Source organism: Scaptodrosophila lebanonensis, unplaced genomic scaffold, assembly GCF_003285725.1.
Source record: "Scaptodrosophila lebanonensis strain 11010-0011.00,11010-0021.00 unplaced genomic scaffold, SlebRS2 tig00000001-arrow-pilon, whole genome shotgun sequence".
NCBI lineage: Eukaryota > Metazoa > Arthropoda > Insecta > Diptera > Drosophilidae > Scaptodrosophila > Scaptodrosophila lebanonensis.
In genome coordinates, this window is record NW_022060529.1 from 27216714 (window position 1) to 27236015 (window position 19302).

The 19302-nt window shown below is 37.8% G+C and overlaps 1 protein-coding gene across 1 annotated transcript; it reads right to left on the reverse strand.

Moving 5' to 3' along the window:
• Positions 1–14529: 14529 nt before the first annotated feature.
• Positions 14530–16754, reverse strand: LOC115634294 (lambda-crystallin homolog). Its single transcript, XM_030531946.1, has 2 exons — positions 16344–16754; positions 14530–15136 (listed from the first exon to the last, which is right to left on the reverse strand). The coding sequence occupies exons 1-2, from the start codon at positions 16752–16754 to the stop codon at positions 14603–14605; spliced, it is 945 nt and encodes a 314-aa protein (XP_030387806.1). The 3' UTR covers positions 14530–14602.
• Positions 16755–19302: the final 2548 nt, after the last annotated feature.

The following is a 19302-nucleotide window of genomic DNA, read 5'->3' on the forward strand; positions in this document are numbered from 1 at the left end:
GTCACTGGAGTCGATCAAGATGAATGTCAACAACAACAATAGCATTGTTTGATGCTATTGTGATTGAGAGCTGAAGAAAAATGTCAAGCGCTTGAAACGGGCAAATTAAATTGATGTGCTGCCAGCATAGTGGGCCCGGTGTTTGCCAAGGTCTCGTTATAAATGAAAAGGTTAGGGCAAAGGTTAGGCCCCGGATTGCCGTCCATTCCATAGCCCACTCAATTCATAAGCTTGTTAATTTTTTATCAAACACTTGTCTGTCTGAACACAGAATACAGCTGCAATAACAACAACAACAACAACAGCGAGCTCGATAGCAATAAAACAACAAATTTAGACCAAAAATCTGTTACAGTCAGCTTCAGCTACTTATTATTTATCACAAGATTTCTTTCTGAGACAGCCCATTTGTTGTTGCTACTTTACTTGTTGCCACATATCACACACATCACATACTTGAAATGCAATGAATCAAATCAACAACAGTTCTAACGGTATGGGTGCCTGCGTATGTATGTATGTACAATCCATGTACGTGTAAGTATATAGTATACTTGTAGTATGTGCGTGAGAGACGCTAGGAATAAGCGTTGTGCGTCATGATTTATTATGCGCCTTTTATGGGCGTGCCTTGCCCACTGGTCTTGCAACATGGGGTCCCTACTTAGTATTTTTAATACGACCAGAAGCCTCGAGGTACATGCGAAATGTGAACAAAAGCATATAATAAGTGTATTGTTAACAACATATTCTGGAAACCACGAAGACTAAGAAATTACTTATCGAATGGCATAAATATTTTATACTCTGCACTATGGGTCCCACAGCGTAGAGCTGCAAAATAATCGATGTTGGCAGCATCGATCTTTTACGATTAATCGCGATTTTTTCAAAAATAAAATCGATTAATCGTTAAGGAAGAAAAATTAAATTTTATTTTTAATAAGATCAATTTTATTCATTTAGCCATTGGTTTTTGTTTGTAAACAGCAACTGGTCTACAATAAACGGTTTTAAAGCGGCGCGTCTGTCAGAGAGGATGCATCCCGCCTTACTGAACATGCGTTCAGACGCAGTGGAGCATGCTGGAATGCACAAATACTTAAAGATGCAATTTTGAAAGTGTTGCATTTCATGCACATGTGTCTGAAATTTGCAAAAATATAATTAGCAGTTAAGTTTTTTAGATGCCACAAGTATTACCTTCCAGTATTCCAATGGTGGTGTGCCCTGCAACTCGTGAGGTTTTTCTAAGTATTGTCTCACTAATATTATACCATCTGCTTGCGGGGTTCTTGATTGTTTTTGTGCTATTTTGTCCTGCACAAATGCATAAATTTGCGATGTTTTAGTGCTTGGATAATCAGGATGTGTTGGTGGCTCTTCGATGTCGGGAGTCGGATTTCCGTATGAACTACAAGTTGATAAAACAGCTTCTCTTAATACAAAGTTCTTGTCTATGAAATGGCAAGTAACTGTGACATAAAATTCATTCGCCCGCGATGTCCAACTATCCGTTGTCACGGCACAGTATTCTACGTTATTGAGAATCAGAACAAGTTTTTCTTTCATTTCGTTGTACATATTTTGTAGATGCACGTTTCTCAAAGTTGTCCTACTGGGCAATATATACCTTGGATTAAGGTAATAAACGAAATCACGAAATCCACGATCTTCAACAATGCGAAAGGGTTGCATATCGATGGCAATCATGCGGGTTAATGCTTTGTCAAGCTCCTTTTTATGCGCGGAATTGTTTTCATAATAATTGTTTGAACTGAAGAAAGTTTTTATGGTCGCCACAGGCTTCGACTCATGGGACAAAGTCGTATGAGCCCGCAATAGATGATTAAACAAGATTGTTGTGTTTCCACCTGTTCTATAATCCAAACCACAAGTTTTGCAGTTTGCAGAGTTTCCCCCTGGCAGCCTTGTAAAAAAATTCCAAATGTCGGACTTTTGCCTTCCCTTACGCTTGCCACTGTGCTCCACGGACTCGTCAACTTCCTCGATATTACCTAAAAACCAAAATTAAATAAAAAATGTAAATAGTTGTGCCGCTAAAGGGTTTACATACAAAAATATATCAATGTAAATAGTACACATACAATAATGCAATAATTAATTAAAACTAAGCTGCGTTTATGTGCACAGAAAACAAAAATCATGCGTAACAATCATATTTATTTTGCACATATGTATGTATATACAAAAATGTGTGCAGTTTTGCGCATAAAATATACGTGTACATACATACATACTTGTACATACATACATATGTCACATGTCGGAGTGCCCCTCACTGCTTAACTAAATGAGGCATAAATTCTTACCTGATTTCAAAAATTTATCCATTTATCCGTTTCCCTCCTCTTCTCCAAGCCACCAACACACCAATATAATCAAAAATATAAAAGAAAATGTAATGTTTTGATTTATTTGGCAATTATTAATTTTACTTTTACCGCTTAGCCACTCAGCGTCACCTTGAAACAAATGTGTTCATTTAAATTTACACGATTAATCGATTCTCAACAAATAAAATCGATGCTTAACAAAAATGCTAAACATCGATTAAATCGATTCTGCATCGATTCATTTTGCAGCTCTACCACAGCGGCATAAAATCGAATTTCTGAAAATATTTTTGGGATATAAATACAATTTCAATAAATAGACACCCCAATTAGAGCACAAATTTTTTTAGCTTTGTTGCAACCCTGTTTATTTGGCACGCTCATGAACTTAGCTGATCGGTGACAGCCCTGGCATTTGCAAATTGGAGGAAACTTGTTGCCAACTTTCGCTTATCATGAAATTGGTTCTATTTGTTTAAAAATAAAAGTATAAGTATGGAAAGCAAAGATCAAGGTATGTAGAATCAATTTCTAAGCCATATCGTGTATGTGTGTTCGTGTTATCCAGTATTTTGTGTGTCTCTATTTAGCAAGAATGTATAACAAAAGTGTTTTGTGGAGTATTACTTTCGCCGAGCGCGTCAGAACGAGGAGCTAACAATGTCAATGTCTTAACAAAAGTACACAGATTCATCATTATTAAGTCTCCTTTGCCCGTTTTCGAAAAAATCGCTTTCATTGCAGCAAAACTCGTGTTAGGGCACGTAGAAATAATTGACTTTAAGAGCACCAACATAGACTCAGAAAACGCATTTAAGCAGTATACTTGTATGTATATTGCAGAAAATTAAAGTAAAAGTCATAGATGAACATAATACTATGTTGATATCGGAAAATGTAAAAGCCTTCGCCAATTATATTAAAAACCACAAGCCGAGCTGTAATGAAACTCTATTGAAATTCAAAAAAAGTTGATGGTAATTTTGAGTATTGATTGAAAACGCGACAGTCGAGCAATCCCGACAGTGAAATACCCTGTACTCAGACAAACTTCCGGCACTAAGTTAGGAAGAAGAAGAGCGAACTTGATGATCAGGTGAATACGGCGAGTGGTTAATGGTTAAAATGTGATTTTTGGTCAAATAATCGGTCACAAACGTCGATCGTCTGAGCTATTTTTGGTCGTCAGTCAATTTGTGCGGAACAAACCACACACACCTTTCGTAAACCCAAATGTTCGGTCAAAATGTGATAAATCGATGTTTTGGAGATGTTTAATTCCATTTCCATCAATTTCAATGATGATTTCGGCTGATTTTTGATGAATACACGCACAGTTTCGATGGAATTTTCGGTGATCACGAATTTCGATTGGCGCACATGTTGATCGTCATTTATGTCCTCACGACCACTTTGAAAACGTTAAAACCACTCGTGCACTCTGATACGGGATAGGCAATCATCGCCATAAACTTGTTCCATCAATTGAAACGTTTCGGTTAAAGTTTTACCAATTTTAAAACAAAATTTAATGTTGGCTCTAGTTAATTTTCGCACCGATAACACAAACATACTGACACTTAAAAGGCAATAACTTCACTTCCAATCGATGAAATGTCATGAAATCGATAAAGATAGCAGATTCTAACGCACCAGTCGACATATAGATAGCGCCACCAGGGAGCGCTAGATTCACTTCCTCTTTACTTTGGAACGCACCTTGTATATGTAATTTCTTATAGGTTGCACAAACTGTTGCAGTCCGAGAGAAGTGTTCTACAAAAGAGATGACTTTAGAGAGTTGTCAATCAATATTTTTTTATTTTAATATATATATGTAAAATATTAAAATATATTTTAATAATTATAATCGACAGAACTATTGTTGATGTACTGAATAAATAAATAAATAAAGAATTTCCATGAAACGCTTATTAAAATCGGCAATACGATTGTTTCCAGTGTACTGCAAATCAAATAAATCATACAAGTATTTAAAATTAATTAGGGCTGTAAAGAGAACAGTAGAGACGGATTATCAAAGAACAACTATATTGCAGTGCTTTTTATTTATATGCGCGTAGATTCTATACATCTCGAGAAGTTTACGACGCATACGTAGAGCCGGAACTCGTCCACTCTGTAGCAAGTATTGATTAACAAAGCGTTGAATCGTTTTTTGCCACGCCATTAGGAGGAGTTTGTTAAGCAAAATAGGCAGAGTATAGTAGAACATGTTAATTATTATCATTTGAAATATGATTGTTTTGGGTTGTATATTTAATATTGAGTTGTAGATTTTAAGCAACACAGATGTAAGCACTCAAAATTATTGTAGCCAAAGCAAATGCAAATATCTCAGACTGTGACAATAAACATTGTTTATGCGTAGTCAAGTAGGAAAAGCCCCGAAATTATTCGAATAGCCCTTAGTGGTTCTGTCAAAACTAATTTCAATATTTTATAGTCGTATGTGAATCGCCGAAGTCCCATGAAACAACAACCGAAGTTAGTAGTCCACATTTTAGTGCTAATAATGTAACTAAATACCAACTCGGTAATACCTTTCAATTAAAATGCCATCTTGATAGGTGAGATCAGTCAAGAGCTCAAAATTTGGTGCAATATACAAAATATGTACATATGTGAGTACGACACCATGGACTGTCATCCATGGACCATGGTGGTAATAACCAGGAAAGAAGTCAAATATGGCAATGAAGTAATTGTTCTCTTATATCTCTTCAACCAATTATTTTGCTTTTAGCAGTTTTCACACAAATTGTGCACCATTAACGTTAATCGATCTTCATGCGGCTCTTCTGCCGCACACTAAAGTCTAACACCGTGCCCCTCCAAGTTAATCATTTTAATTACTATTACATAAGAAGTCTCGCTCATGACGCCCCATCCCTTCCCATTCCCTTATATGCGCATAATAAAAGCCGAAATGAAATGGCGCATGAAACAATGCATTTCCTATCCAGTTACAATTCGCATTGCGTTGCTTCCGCTTCATTTTTTTCGCCTCCTCCTGCTGCCACTAAAGTTCAATAAACACTCGCACGTCGTTTGTAACACCTCCCTCTGTAATGGGCTCTTGTCTGGTCAACATTCCGGCACTCGACGGACACGTCCCGTCTCCTACTCCCATAGCCGCACGCCTACACCATGCAGTGTTTGAATTGTTCCCTGCTTTATGTTGTCATTCCATTAATTATCGTTCGTTATTTTAACTTTTAGCATAGCTACTACGTCGCCGCTCATTTATTGTGTGGTTGTTGTTGGGCATTGTGCGCCATCTGCACTTTACAAATACTTCATAACATTGGCGCGTCGCTTGGATTTTCTTTTTATACCCTATTGTCAACAAGTAAAAGGGTATACATATATTCTTGATCAGCATAAACTCAAGGACCTCACCAAGTACAAGAACAACCAAGCTGGAATAACAAAACTTGGTTTGATTTTTCATAACTCCTGTAATTCTGGGAATTGTTTACTCAAATTCAACTACATGTTAAGTTTCTTCATGAAATGTTAAATTTAAAGAAAGTTATAGCCATAAATGTTGTATTTGCTGTTATATCAAGGTCTCCCCGCAGATGTTGTTGCTGCTTTGGCCTGATTCTATACTGTATACATACACACACATAGTCACGCATAAACACACATAGAGACGATCCCGATGTAAATGTATGCTATGGAACCTGTACATAAACATTGATATGCCTGTACGTACATAATATTTTTTACTTTTTTAATTTAACTTAAACTAGTGGTCCACCCCGGCTTCGCACGGGTAGAATGATGGTTTTGAGTTCGCATTTCGTTATACAAGTATGTGGCCAAACATACGAGTACACTCGTAAGTAGAGAGTTTCGTCTAATTTTACTTTTGCTTGTAAGTAGGACATGCCTTTTGATTCGTCCCTGTGGGTTCGTGTGTTCTATCCGCTCCTGTCACGACTTTGTAGTCATCGTTTGGCATTCGCCCTTGAAGTACACATATTTGTTAGAATTTATGTTGTGCATCTTCAAGAGGATGTAATGATCCACTTCGAAGGTGAATCTGGCCTTGAATCTGGCTTTGAATCTGTAAGTCGAGAGCAAAGTCAGTATTACTGACTAAAACTACGTCCATTAGACCAATGCAAATAAAAGGATGCGAGCTGTAGTCTATTGTGCCATCGTATAGAAACGCTGCACGATTCAAATCAACACTTGAGATATTTCATCTTGCACTTCGAAGACTATCTCGTTGTTGATCTGTGCGATTAGCTCTACGATTTCTCCTTTCTAATTGAATCGTTACTAGCGCGGCTTATCTTTGCTCGTGTGTTTGGTGCTTTGCATGAGAAGCGCAGAGAAGAAGTCTCTAATTAAAAGTAGTCACTTTTAATTGTTTCTATGGCTCTAGATGTGGATGCCCTTTCGCGCATTTGTCGAAGCCGCGGCTCCCGTTCTTGTTCTATTTCCATGGCTGATGTGGATGCTTTTTCTCACATTTACCAAAGCCGTGACTCATATTCCTGTTCCGTTTCGATGGCTCTAGAATCTAGATGTAGATGTCCTTTCGCGAAGATCTTGCAAATGTGATTTGCGCTCATCGGCATTTTTAGCTGCTCTTTTTCTCTAATCTTTTTTGATTATGTGGTTTTTGTACCAAACATAAAACATTGACAAACAGAGTAAAAAGTGATTGTCAAACAAATGAATATAAGGAAAAATATGTCAGATAACGATGGTTGATCGCGTTAACGAATCACATTGGACTATTTTTTGAATATTGCCACAAAATTTGATCAAAATCGGTTGAGCGGTTTCGGAGGTTATAGGGAATATACATACATATATATATATATATAAATACATATGTACATAGATACATACTTCCATTTGTATAAATTAACCCTTAATTGCATTAAGGTAAAAAAAAATTGAATTTTTGTTTTTTTGTGAAGGCGAATACAGGGTATTTAAGAGTTGAGCCCGATCGGCTGTAGCATTGCTTTCTTGTTTTAATTTTTGTTTCAACGCCTTTTGTTTGCACATTAAATGGCAGAACCGACGGCTATTTGCAGTTGTTGTGGGTGAGGTGTGTATGTGGTGGGAAGGAGGGATGGTAAGGGGTTGGCCGTATAATAAATTACTAGCTACATGGTTTTTTATCGCGTCGCCCGTGCGTCGCCATTGTTATAACAATGACATTGCAATTTTTAGCTATACCAACAATGTCAGGGCCGCAGACTCGGATACTCGCACACCTACTCGTACAGACTCTGCCACAGGCGGTCCGAAATTATGTTACTTTAATAATTGTGATTCACATTAAACGTCAGTTAAAGAGAACATTGTCGCGAAACTTATTACAAACAAGACGAAATGCTGAAGTCGGATGTCCCGATTTAGCAATACTCTTTACATAGTTGTACAATAATTTTATCCATTCATTACAAAAATGTAGCAAAATTGGAAAAACCAAACAGTAAACAAAATTGTAAAAAACAAGTAAAAAAGCTAAAGTCGGGTGTCCCGACTTTGAAATACTCTGTACATATGTTTACAATAATTATAGAAAATACAAAAAATTAAGAAAATTAAAAAAAAAAAATTTTGATCGATTTTACCTTTCTCGGTATTCGAACTCACGTAAATGGTGTATAATCGCACATTTGCATAGCAATTGCGTCTGTGTGAGTGTATGTATGCCTATGCGCATCAATTCGTGTCTGTGTAAACATGTGTGCAGTCAACCAAAGCACCAGCATCAACAGTCGCGGGCAGCGCTTGAGCAGCGCTGCAGCAGCAAATATATTTATGGCTATAACTTCTCGTTAAAATGGTCTATCATAATGAAATTATGTATACGGACATATAATAACCAACTGGGAGTATTTCCAAAATTTTAGTTCGAAATTCCAAGAATTACGGGAGTTACGATTTGCGGGGTAGAGGGGGGAGGGAGGGAAATTCCAAAATATACATTTTCTGCGTATTCACATAAGGCATCTGGGACTAAAATTTTGTGTTCCTAGGTCTTATAGTCTCCGAGATATAGGCGATTATACGAATGGAAAATCGGGAAAACCCCCATAGGGGGGAAGTGGGGGGGAAAATCAAAAAAATAAAACAAACTCGTATAGAATACACACATAACGCATCTTTGTGCAAAATTTGGTGTCTCTATCTCTTATAGTCTCTGAGATCCAGGTGTTCATACGGACGGACAGACGGACAGACTGACAGACTGACAGACGGACAGACGGACAGACAGACAGACAGGGCTAGATCGACTCGTCTCGTCATGCTGATCAAGAATATATATACTTTGTGGGGTCTGCCACGCCTCCTTCTGCCTGTTACATTTTTCAGCTCCCGCAAACCTAATACAGAAGTACATTTCATGTACAGAGTATAAAAATTGTATCGATTACACTTTCTGTGGGACTCGAAGTCCAAGGGCAGGAGGCAGTGGGGATGGGCCCCTTTAGGCACCATTTTCGCAATCTGAAGTCGTCTATACATTCATTATTATGGCGTACGATTTCGGATCAAAATGGAACTGAGTTGGATAGTTGGAAGTTCATTTGCTCATCTTATATAAAAATTATTATTTTAACACACCGTTCTTTATTTAAACAAAATTGTAATACACCGTGATTAACGGTACTATGACGTTACCTTTGACGAACATGTTGGGTCTAAGGATGGGTATGAGCTGTTATTTTTTGTGGCACAACTTTTAACAATTAATAAAAATATAATTAATTATTTGCAAAAAGCGATTTTGCAAAATATTTGCATGATATTGTTGTTGGAATAGAAAAACTGATCAAGGTAGGAAATTGATCCACAATAAATCAAGCATTTTTGCTACATAGTGCGTATAAAAGCGTTTTGTAATCAGCCTATACATTATATCGAAGTAATACGGCATTCCTGAACGTTTTCTATGTTACCAGAGAGCCATTTTTGCCCCGTATCTTGATTCTTTAATATACTCAATTTCCCAAAGATGTTTGCACCGACTTCTGTTCGTTTCAGCTTTACAAACTTTCATGTCGTTTTTGCGTCAAGGAATGGCCAGGTGAGCCTTGTTCTCCCAGCGTTTCTGTGCCAAAAGCTGAAATGAAGTTAACGGCATGGCATACCTGCCGTACCTGGAAGGATGCATGTCATAGCCAGTTCGTCTGCAATGCAGTTTCCCTTCACGTTTCGGTGCCCTAAACACCATATGAGAGAATTACTGACTTGCTGGGCCATATCATTAAGAGATTTGAGGCAGTCAGTGATGACAATGGAGTTGTCCAGGTTGGAGTCGAACGGCTTTCCCACTCTGTTTGAGTGGGAGTCCCAACCACTTATTCTTTTTATACCCTGTACCCGTAGGGTAAAAAGGGTATATTAGGTTTGTGCAAAGTATGTAACATGCAGAAGGAAGCATCTCCGACCCCATAAAGTATATATATTCTGAATCAGCATGACGAGAGAAATCGATCTAGACATGTCCGTCCGTCCGGCCGTCTGTCCGTCTGGATGAACGCGAGGATCTCAGAAACTATAAAAGCTAGAATAACCAAAGTTGGCATCCAGATTCTCCTAGGTCCGAGAAAGGACGAGTTTATTTTATTTTTTGGAATTTTCCCCCCCTTCCCCCGCTACAGAATTTCGTCAATAGCGTCCACATTTCAAATGCTACCTAAACCAAACTTTGCACACATAATTTATATATAATTGTCTATTGTTGTTCAAAATTTTATTCAATTCGGTCAATTCTAAGAAAAGTTATTAGCGAAACAAATTCTCGTCAGTACAACCTCCCCAAACTGCAGCAACAAGTTCGCTCTTCTTCTTCCTCTTTTTGCTGCTGCTTTGGGCGCATACAGTGAAACCAACAATTATTCGTACACTCTTTACTTTTGACTTTAAAGGCCTATATCTTCGCTGTTGTTTATAATACACAACAATTTTTAATTTCAAATGAACACTTAATATTTATATTTTATATTTTAAAAACAATAACAAACAATTTCATAATTGGTAATGGAAAAAACTTAATCTAATCAAAATAAGGCAGGTTTTTACGTCCATAAATTATTCGTACACTTTGTGCCTTATCATGTTTTCTCATCGCATGTAACTGTAATTGGCAATTCTTTTTAAGGAATTTCGTTACCGTCGCCAGCATTCAGCATGTACATTAGTTTTCATTCATTCTTCTTTGATTTTTAATTAGTGTTGAGACGAATTTTGATTGATATAGACGGGCGAGGAAAGGATATTTCACTTGATATGCGTAAACATATTCTTAAATTGTATACAGAAAATTATTCTCTTCGCGCCATTGGCAAATTAATCGACAGATCACACTCTTCTGTACAAAGTATAATACAGAAGTACGGAAACACAGGGAGTTTGGGTACAAATCATAAACAAGCTGGGAGACCAAAAATTCTAACACAGCGTGATGAGCGAAATATAGTAGCTGCTGTTGTCCAAAACCCAAAAATAACCACTTCAGAACTATCCAAAAATGTTGAACAGTGTAGCAACAAACAAGTGTGCCACCAAACCATACGCAATTGCCTATACAGTGCTGGTTATCATGGAAGGATTGCACGGCGAAAGCCATTCATTTCGGCGGTTAATAAAAAAAAGAGGCTGGAATTCGCCAAACTGTATTTAAATGAACCAGATTCGTTTTGGGAAAACGTTATCTTTAGTGATGAGTCCAAATACAACATTTTTGGGCACGACGGCCCTCCCAAAATCTGGCGAAAAGCGAATGAAGCCATGAAAGAGAAAAACATTATTCCCACCGTCAAGCATGGTGGAGGAAATGTAATGGTTTGGGGATGTATAGCTGCATCTGGACCTGGAAACATGGTGTTCATAGATGAAAAAATGGACAAGCACATTTATAAAAGTATTTTGGAGAGAAATTTACATCCAAGTGCCACAAAGCTCGGGCTCGATCCCAAAAAATTCTTCTTCCAACAAGACAATGACCCAAAACATTCATCATATTTGGTACAAGAGTGGCTGATATATCACTGCAAGCAGCTTAAATCTCCACCCCAATCACCAGATTTAAATCCCATAGAGCATATATGGGAATTGCTTGAGAGGAGGATACGGAAGCACAATATAACATCCAAGGAATCCTTGAAAGCCGCATTAGTTTCTGAGTGGCAAAAAATTGAACCAAGAGAGACCAATAATTTGGTGAAGAGCATGCACCGGCGCTTACTAGCCGTTATTAAGGCCAAAGGCGGGCCTACAAAATATTAAAATTTAAATAAGATGTAAATTTAAGAAAAATAATTTGAAAACAATTAAGTGTACGAATAATTTATGGACGTAAAAACCTGCCTTATTTTGATTAGATTAAGTTTCTTCCATTACCGATTATGAAATTGTTTGTTATTGTTTTTAAAATATAAAATATAAATATTAAGTGTTCATTTAAAATTAAAAATTGTTGTGTATTATAAATAACAGCGAAGATATAGGCCTTTAAAGTCAAAAGTAAGGAGTGTACGAATAATTGTTGGTTTCACTGTATAACTCAGTGACGGAAGTTTACCTGGGTACAGGGTATTACACTGTCGGGCTTGCTCGACTGTAGCGTTCTCTCTTGTTATACTCTGTACATGAAATGTACAAGAGTATATTAGGTTTGCGGGAGCTGAAAAATGTAACAGGCAGAAGGAGGCGTGGCAGACCCCACAAAGTATATATATTCTTGATCAGCATGACGAGACGAGTCGATCTAGCCCTGTCTGTCTGTCTGTCCGTCTGTCCGTCCGTATGAACACCTGGATCTCAGAGACTATAAGAGATAGAGACACCAAATTTTGCACGAAGATGCGTTATGTGTGTATTCTATACGAGTTTGTTTTATTTTTTTGATTTTCCTCCCCACTTCCCCCCTATGGGGGTATTCCCGATTTTCCATTCGTATAATCGCCTATATCTCGGAGACTATAAGACCTAGGAACACCAAATTTTAGTCCCAGATGCCTTATGTGAATACGCAGAAAATATATATTTTGGAATTCCCCTCCCTCCCCCCTCTACCCCGCAAATCGTAACTCCCGTAATTCTTGGAATTTCGAACTAAAATTTTGGAAATACCCCCAGTTAGTTATTATGTGTCCGTATGCCAAATTTCATTATGATAGACCGATTTAACAAGAAGTTATAGCCATAAATATATTTGCTGATGCAGCGCTGCTGCAGCGCAGCTCAAGCGCTGCCCGCGGCTGTTGTTGATGTTGCTGTTTGGTTGACTGCGAAAATGCTTACACAGACACGAATTGATGCGCATAGGCATACATACACTCACACAGACGCAATTGCTATGTAAATGTGCAATTATACACCCTTTACGTGAGTTCGAATACCGAGAGAGGTAAAATCGATCAAATTTTTTTTTTTATTTTCTTAATTTTTTTTATTTTCTATAATTATTGTAAACATATGTACAGAGTATTTCAAAGTCGGGACACCCGACTTTAGCTTTTTTACTTGTTTTAAATATGTGTTTTGGTATGCACTGCAACTGGTACTATCGGTGCACTTCCCAGGCTGCTTGTTAATAAACAGCTTCAGCGAGACTCTGCAGGAGTCCATCAAACTACAATCTCCCCTTTACAGAAGGGTTGGCGGAGAGGGGTACTTAGGCAGCACCTTTCGGAGCCTTGAAAGACGCAGATGGGAATTCGATGTTTTTGCAGAAGTTGGCCCATGAAGTGAGTTTGGCTCTTCTAATGGCCGACCTAAAGATTGCAAGTTTGCGCATTAGAGCTGTATAAATAGCTCCCACCTATGTTCTGTGCTAGTCCTCCTAGCTTCGTTAAATTGTCTTCTGCACTCGACCCAAAAACTGTCTAACTCAGAAGACTACTAGGGTAGTTTGCATTTGGTTTTGTAAACTGTGCTCGGGCAGGGTTTTTTAAGAGCTTCCGACCCGAGGAGGGTCCTCAGCCAGGCTGATCTTCGACACGGGTCGCATGGCATCTTGATCCAGCCCTCACCTCGAAGCCATGATCAGGGGCCATAGCCAGTCAACGAGGCTATTAAGGAGTAAAATTGTGCAGACGGACACTTTTTCTATAACATTCGGTTTGGTGTCCTTTTTGAGCAACTCGTGCGGAGTTTTTCTAGACCGGGCACGGTTAAAAATTCGAGCTGTTGTCTGGCTTGGGTTGACGCGAACTTCTTGAAATCGCACGCAGAATGCACAGATATATCTTATTGAAAATGAAACCTATATGAAACGTATATGAATTACTTAATATTTTGGAAAAAGTTGTACAGAAAAGTGCCCCTTTTTAAAACGCTGTGTACGCCCTTGTGTATGTCTATATATTTAATTTGAAATTGTACTTGTATCTATGTGTGTCTATGGAGCAGACTATATATACTTTGTGAGGTATGTCACGTCTCCTTTTTATACCCTGATCTTGATCAGTAGGACGAAACGAGTCGATATAGCCCTGTCCTTCCGTCCGTCTTTCTCTATGTATGAGCATGAGGATCTCAGCAAGTACAACTGCTTAAATAATACCAAATCCGGGTTCCCCTAAGCCCTAATTATAATTATACACATGAATCGTAAGTAAATATAGCACACATGTGCATTTATATATCGATGTTCACATATAGTATACCGCTTTTAATTCTACAAATTGTAGTCCTTAATATCACAAACATAGCTTTCGGAACCTAGGCCTATTTATTGTCAGCTTAGCTGTAACCCTAGGCTCAATTGAAAAAGACCAGACAATTTGAGGGAGTAGAGCTGAAAATATAAACAGCTCAACTTATGCTTAGTTCCCATCGCATAAAACAGACACCAACAAACTAAATGAAAAATGAGTTAAGATGCACTGCAATTTATCTAGCCAAGTGGCAGAAGTGAAATGAAAAGCATAAAAAGCAAAGCGGAAAAACCAGCAAGGCAACTTAATGCCAATGCGGAAATGTGACACGTTGGGCTGCGCAATAGCCGAGTTTTCAGTTGCCACCAAAATTAATTTCATTAATGCACGGCCAGCAAATGTAATTGGAACAGCCACTAACTGGCCCCGCACCCACTCCTGCTCCAATGTCCATTCCAACCATTTGCAATTATCCAAGGAGAGACATGCAGGGCAACCAGGCATTTCCATTTAAGCGAAACTTTAATAAAGCCGAATAATATTGTCATAAATATACTATATACGCCTTTTCATTCTTTACTCAAATTGGCGCTTGAGTGCGGCCAATTTCGTCAGGAATGCATCGCGCGTGGCGCGTCGCTGAGGCAGTCCTTGGAGCGGCACAATTTCCTCACATTGTTGCGCTATCTTCGCCAGCATTTCACTATCACGCACATCAGGAGTGGGTCCATAGGTGGCACTCACTTTCGCCATTTCGCCGCCAAACCTCTGGAAGTAGTCCGCAACGCCTCCGGGGGCGTTCAGATGAGCCGTCTCCAGGGCACCCAGCAACGCGTACCGCAGACCCAGACCTTGGCTCAGAACACGATCTACATCGAGGACATTGAGTATTCCGGCAGCCACCAAGCGCCACACTTCGTTTAATATGGCGTACTGTATGCGGTTGGTTGCGAAGCCCTCGATCTCTCGGTTCAACTTAACCGGACGCTGTCCCAACGAAACCATCAAATCGTAAGTTTGTTGCACTGCCTGGTCAGAGGTCCAAGGGGCGGGTACGATCTCAACCAACGGTATAAAATATGGCGGATTCAGGGGATGCGCCACGAGCATCTGTAATTAAATGGCGAGCTAAGAAGTAAAGTGAAAGTGAAACTATATTCCGTTCTATACTATTTACATATCCAATCGTAATTAGAATGCATTTTCTAAGCAGTATTTCCTTCGTATCTGATATTATTATTCTCAAAGACCTTGGTTTAATCCTACGATTTCTGACATTTTATCTGGTAATTTTTGTAAAGATCGTCAACTCATCTCAGCAAAACAAAAAAACATGGAAAAATCAAACGAAAAAGTCACCTGTCGAGCTACAACTACTTGTATATCGTTGTTTTATTTAAATTCTATCCGTTTTACCTGTTCTATCTATCGTTGTAGGCCCACTAAGGTAAGACTCCTAACCCTTCGTATGACTTTTGTTCTGATTTTAATGCGGATTTTTCCATTAGATAGAAAAGGCAAAATAAAAATATACGTGTTTTTGGTTTTTTGAAATTTTGTGATTTTGTATATTTTTTTTACAAAAAACGATGTATTTTATTTTTAGATTAAAGTGATTTCTAGGGTCTAAAAATGTCTGTAAATTCTAAAAACAAATTATTCATTTTATTAAAGCTTAATGCGACCCCACATTTATCGCATTTTTAGTTGTACTTTATATATTTAAAAACAATTTAATACAGAAATCCTCTAATTTGCTTGCATCCCACGAACCACAAAATTGGCACCAAAAGTGATCATAATTTCAATTCACTAGCTTAGGTCAGTGCAACCAAATCAAATACACTTAAAGTACCATGTGTAGAACTACATCAAATAGAAACTTTGCAAATTTCGCGCACACATTGTAAAATAATTGAGTTTAAGCGGTATGTTGCAGATTTGCATCATAGACATACGAAGGGCTCATTTTAAAATAACAATTTCAAAACTGAAACTCGATCACTATCTTGCTCTCTTGCTAAAGTCAGTCTTTCTAAAACCCAATATATAGTATGCTAAATGTAGATTTAAAAACATACGGTTACATACTGCCTCCGTATATGGTAACGCGGTTGCCACTTGATTCCGAGACATTTCGTAAACACTCGACTTCCATTCAATGTTTTTAATAATAATATATAATATGAGTTTTCCAGCATCACCTAATTGCCTACAGTCGAAACGATCGAATTAGATGTACTTATTTTTCATAAAAAACAACTACTGTGATGAATTCCTAGGACCTACATACACTACAACGCCAACATCAACTCACCTGTGCCTTCTGCTTTAACCCAGCCGTAAAGCGGGACGGCAGAAACGTGCTCGTCGAGCTGCCCACTATAGTCTGAGGTTGGAGCACCTTATCGAGCTGAGCGTAGAGGTTGACTTTCAGTTCCACACGCTCTGGAATACATTCCTGAATATAAGCTGCGTCTACCACGAGCTGCTCCAACTCTGTGGTGGTGCTTATTAATGCTAGCTGCTCGGCTGCCTTTAATTCGCCACGAAGTGTACCCTTATTCTCAAGATTCCGTAGCTCCTGTCCAAGCTCTGCCAAAGCTGTCACAATTTGTGATTCCAGAATGTCATAGAGGCAGACACGATAGCCGGCCGCAGCAAAGAGCATTGCCCAGGCACGACCAATCAGACCACTCCCAACGATGCCAATCTTTTGCGAGCTCATCTCGTACTGACATCAGCTCCGCTCTGAGCAACGAATTTGTAGTCTGGCTTTTGCGACGTACAAGCATAGAACACATACATAACACACAATTATGATAATGAATTGCCGCTTAAGTTCATTTTCACTCCACATTTCTAGTTAATGCAACTTTTTCTCTGTGCGACCAATTATCCAATTATTATTATATGTATGTATATTTAATGTACTCGCGTACAATTACATATATTTTTAGGCTATAGTATACGAGTGTGCACTGGATATGTATACATAATGTCCTTTTGTATGGATAAACACTCCACAATCCTTACAAGCTGGATGCCTACGTTCAGAATAATTTAAAAAAACAAACTACAAAATGTTATATTTTTTAGAAAGGTGAAAAAACTGACAAATCCCAGAAAGTAATGGAGTATGATTATCATTTTAAATCCCAAGTGGGACTTCTTCGATTGTCTGGTATATGTACTTGGGTGTCACGGCATTTTGGGTTGTACTTGACTTCAAAACTTCCAAAGTGTATAATAATTTAATTTATTGTGAATTCGTTAGTGTTTTGGTTTTAATTTAGTTGTTCGTTATAAATATTTCTTTATATTTTTTATAAATTTCAGATTATGCTGGGGTACAAAAACTTGTAATACACTAAAGCTATTATAATTCTTTTTAATGATGAGTATGATAAGTACACGAGTGATAAATTCTTGTCTGCGTGTGGCTAAGAAAGCTAAACATAATACCCTGGTTAGTATGTTTCCGAAGTTCTTGGAGTTTCATGCCTATAATAACATTATAGTAATACCACGCCATAATGGGAAGTTGCATCAAAATCAGCGCACTGCATTTGTCATTTAGACAAATGGATAATACAAGATAGATATATAGATAATTGGTATACGAGTTGTGGTGAAGAGGTGGAAGCATCAATGAGAGAATTGTGTTGATATAGAAGGAGACTATGCTGAAAAATAAAAAACATATCTATTTTAAAACTGTTGTATCATTGTCAGGCTAGAAAAATTTCGGACCGCTCTCTTAGATACTTAGTATAAAAATATCGTTGAAAACTTATTCAAAGGCGACCTATTAGTCCTATTAATCATTTTAATAGTTAAATAATGTTTCTAATTAATTTTGAAGTATAATCAAAACATTAAATGGCTTATAACAACACTTATGCTGATAAGGTTTACTCATGATTTGTTGTTTGCATTGCTATTAAATAAATATTTTATGGCATGTCAAGTATATGTCGCGAGTCAGTGTGCGCCCTTATCTCAGTCACTTGGTTATCAGACTGGTTTTGTTTACTATATACGTATAGTATATAAACGGCAGCTATAACTCATTTATTTTATTTATGTAGTGGTAATTAAATTTAAGTCAACCCATTCATTTGTATTGTCAACATTTTAGTGGTGATAAAAGAGCCCCTTATCTTATTCCAATTTTAAAGTCAATTATATACATATTATATACAATTACATATGTAAGCAATAAGATTGTAGTACGAGCACTTTCAATGTTTAATTTACACCGCCCACATAAAAGTATATTTGGATAGGACTTCCCATCGAATTCACGGGGCCGTTGGTAACAAAAGCTTTTGTAATACTTTTGTCCATATTTTGCGCATATTTTTCTGACATCGTAAGTGGCTGAGGCTGCCAGCTATAAATTATTGAATAAGCACTGGCAGTAACAGCAGCAATAACAACAACAGCAGTGGCATACCCAAACAGGCAGCGGCAACCACAGATAGTAAAGGACATGCGACCAAGTCGCTTTTATATGTGAACCACATTAATCATACGCCCCGTTTGCGCTTTCATTCACGCCACTGACATATGAAAAACGCATGACAACAACAGCAATAACTGTGGCATGTTAGCATACAACGCAGCTCTCTTAGGCACACCAGGTTAAATCAGCTATGAAATATATGTATTTACATATGTATGTATTGTTAATACCTACATATATACTATACAAGTATAGTACACTAGTATATCGATTTACGAGTATGCTATACTTGTATGTGGAAGCAAGCACAACTAAATGGCAGAGCGCATTGTGTTTCACTTGATTGCATTTAAATGCTTGTCAATAAAAGTGAAAATTAATATGAAATATCAATGACTTCACTTGAAATTCCTTGTTTCGTAAGATGGACGGAGAACGCGAGAAAAGGAAACCGCGAAATGCAAAAAATGAGATCAGATATTGTTGCAAGTACGGAATTTCGATAAGCGAAAAGTTGATCGGAAGTCTATTACAATATTAGATTTGTGGGATGAAACGAATAATTTCAATATTTCAGTTGAAATATTATTGTTGGGTCTTCTACTCATTCTTCTTTGAGTTACCTACATATATTTGCAAGGTTGCTTTAAAAGTTCCAACGCTCTGCATCAAGTTCCATTTAAAGGTAAGAATAGAGCCAATGGGAATAAATGTACCCGTGCCATATTTAGGTTAATATTACTCAGGTGGGCAAAAATGGCCAACGATGACATTCCATTAGTCAAATGTTTCAGCAGCAGTTTTCATT

What these genes read in the sequence shown, in the direction of transcription:
- LOC115634294 (XM_030531946.1), bottom strand. Translation starts at nt 16,754, where the DNA reads ATGAGCTCGCAAAAGATTGGCATCGTTGGGAGTGGTCTGATTGGTCGT. An exon ending in GGTTAAAGCAGAAGGCACAG is followed by an intron (nt 15,137 to 16,343) that starts GTGAGTTGATGT and finishes ATTTAATTACAG; the next exon opens with ATGCTCGTGGCGCATCCCCT.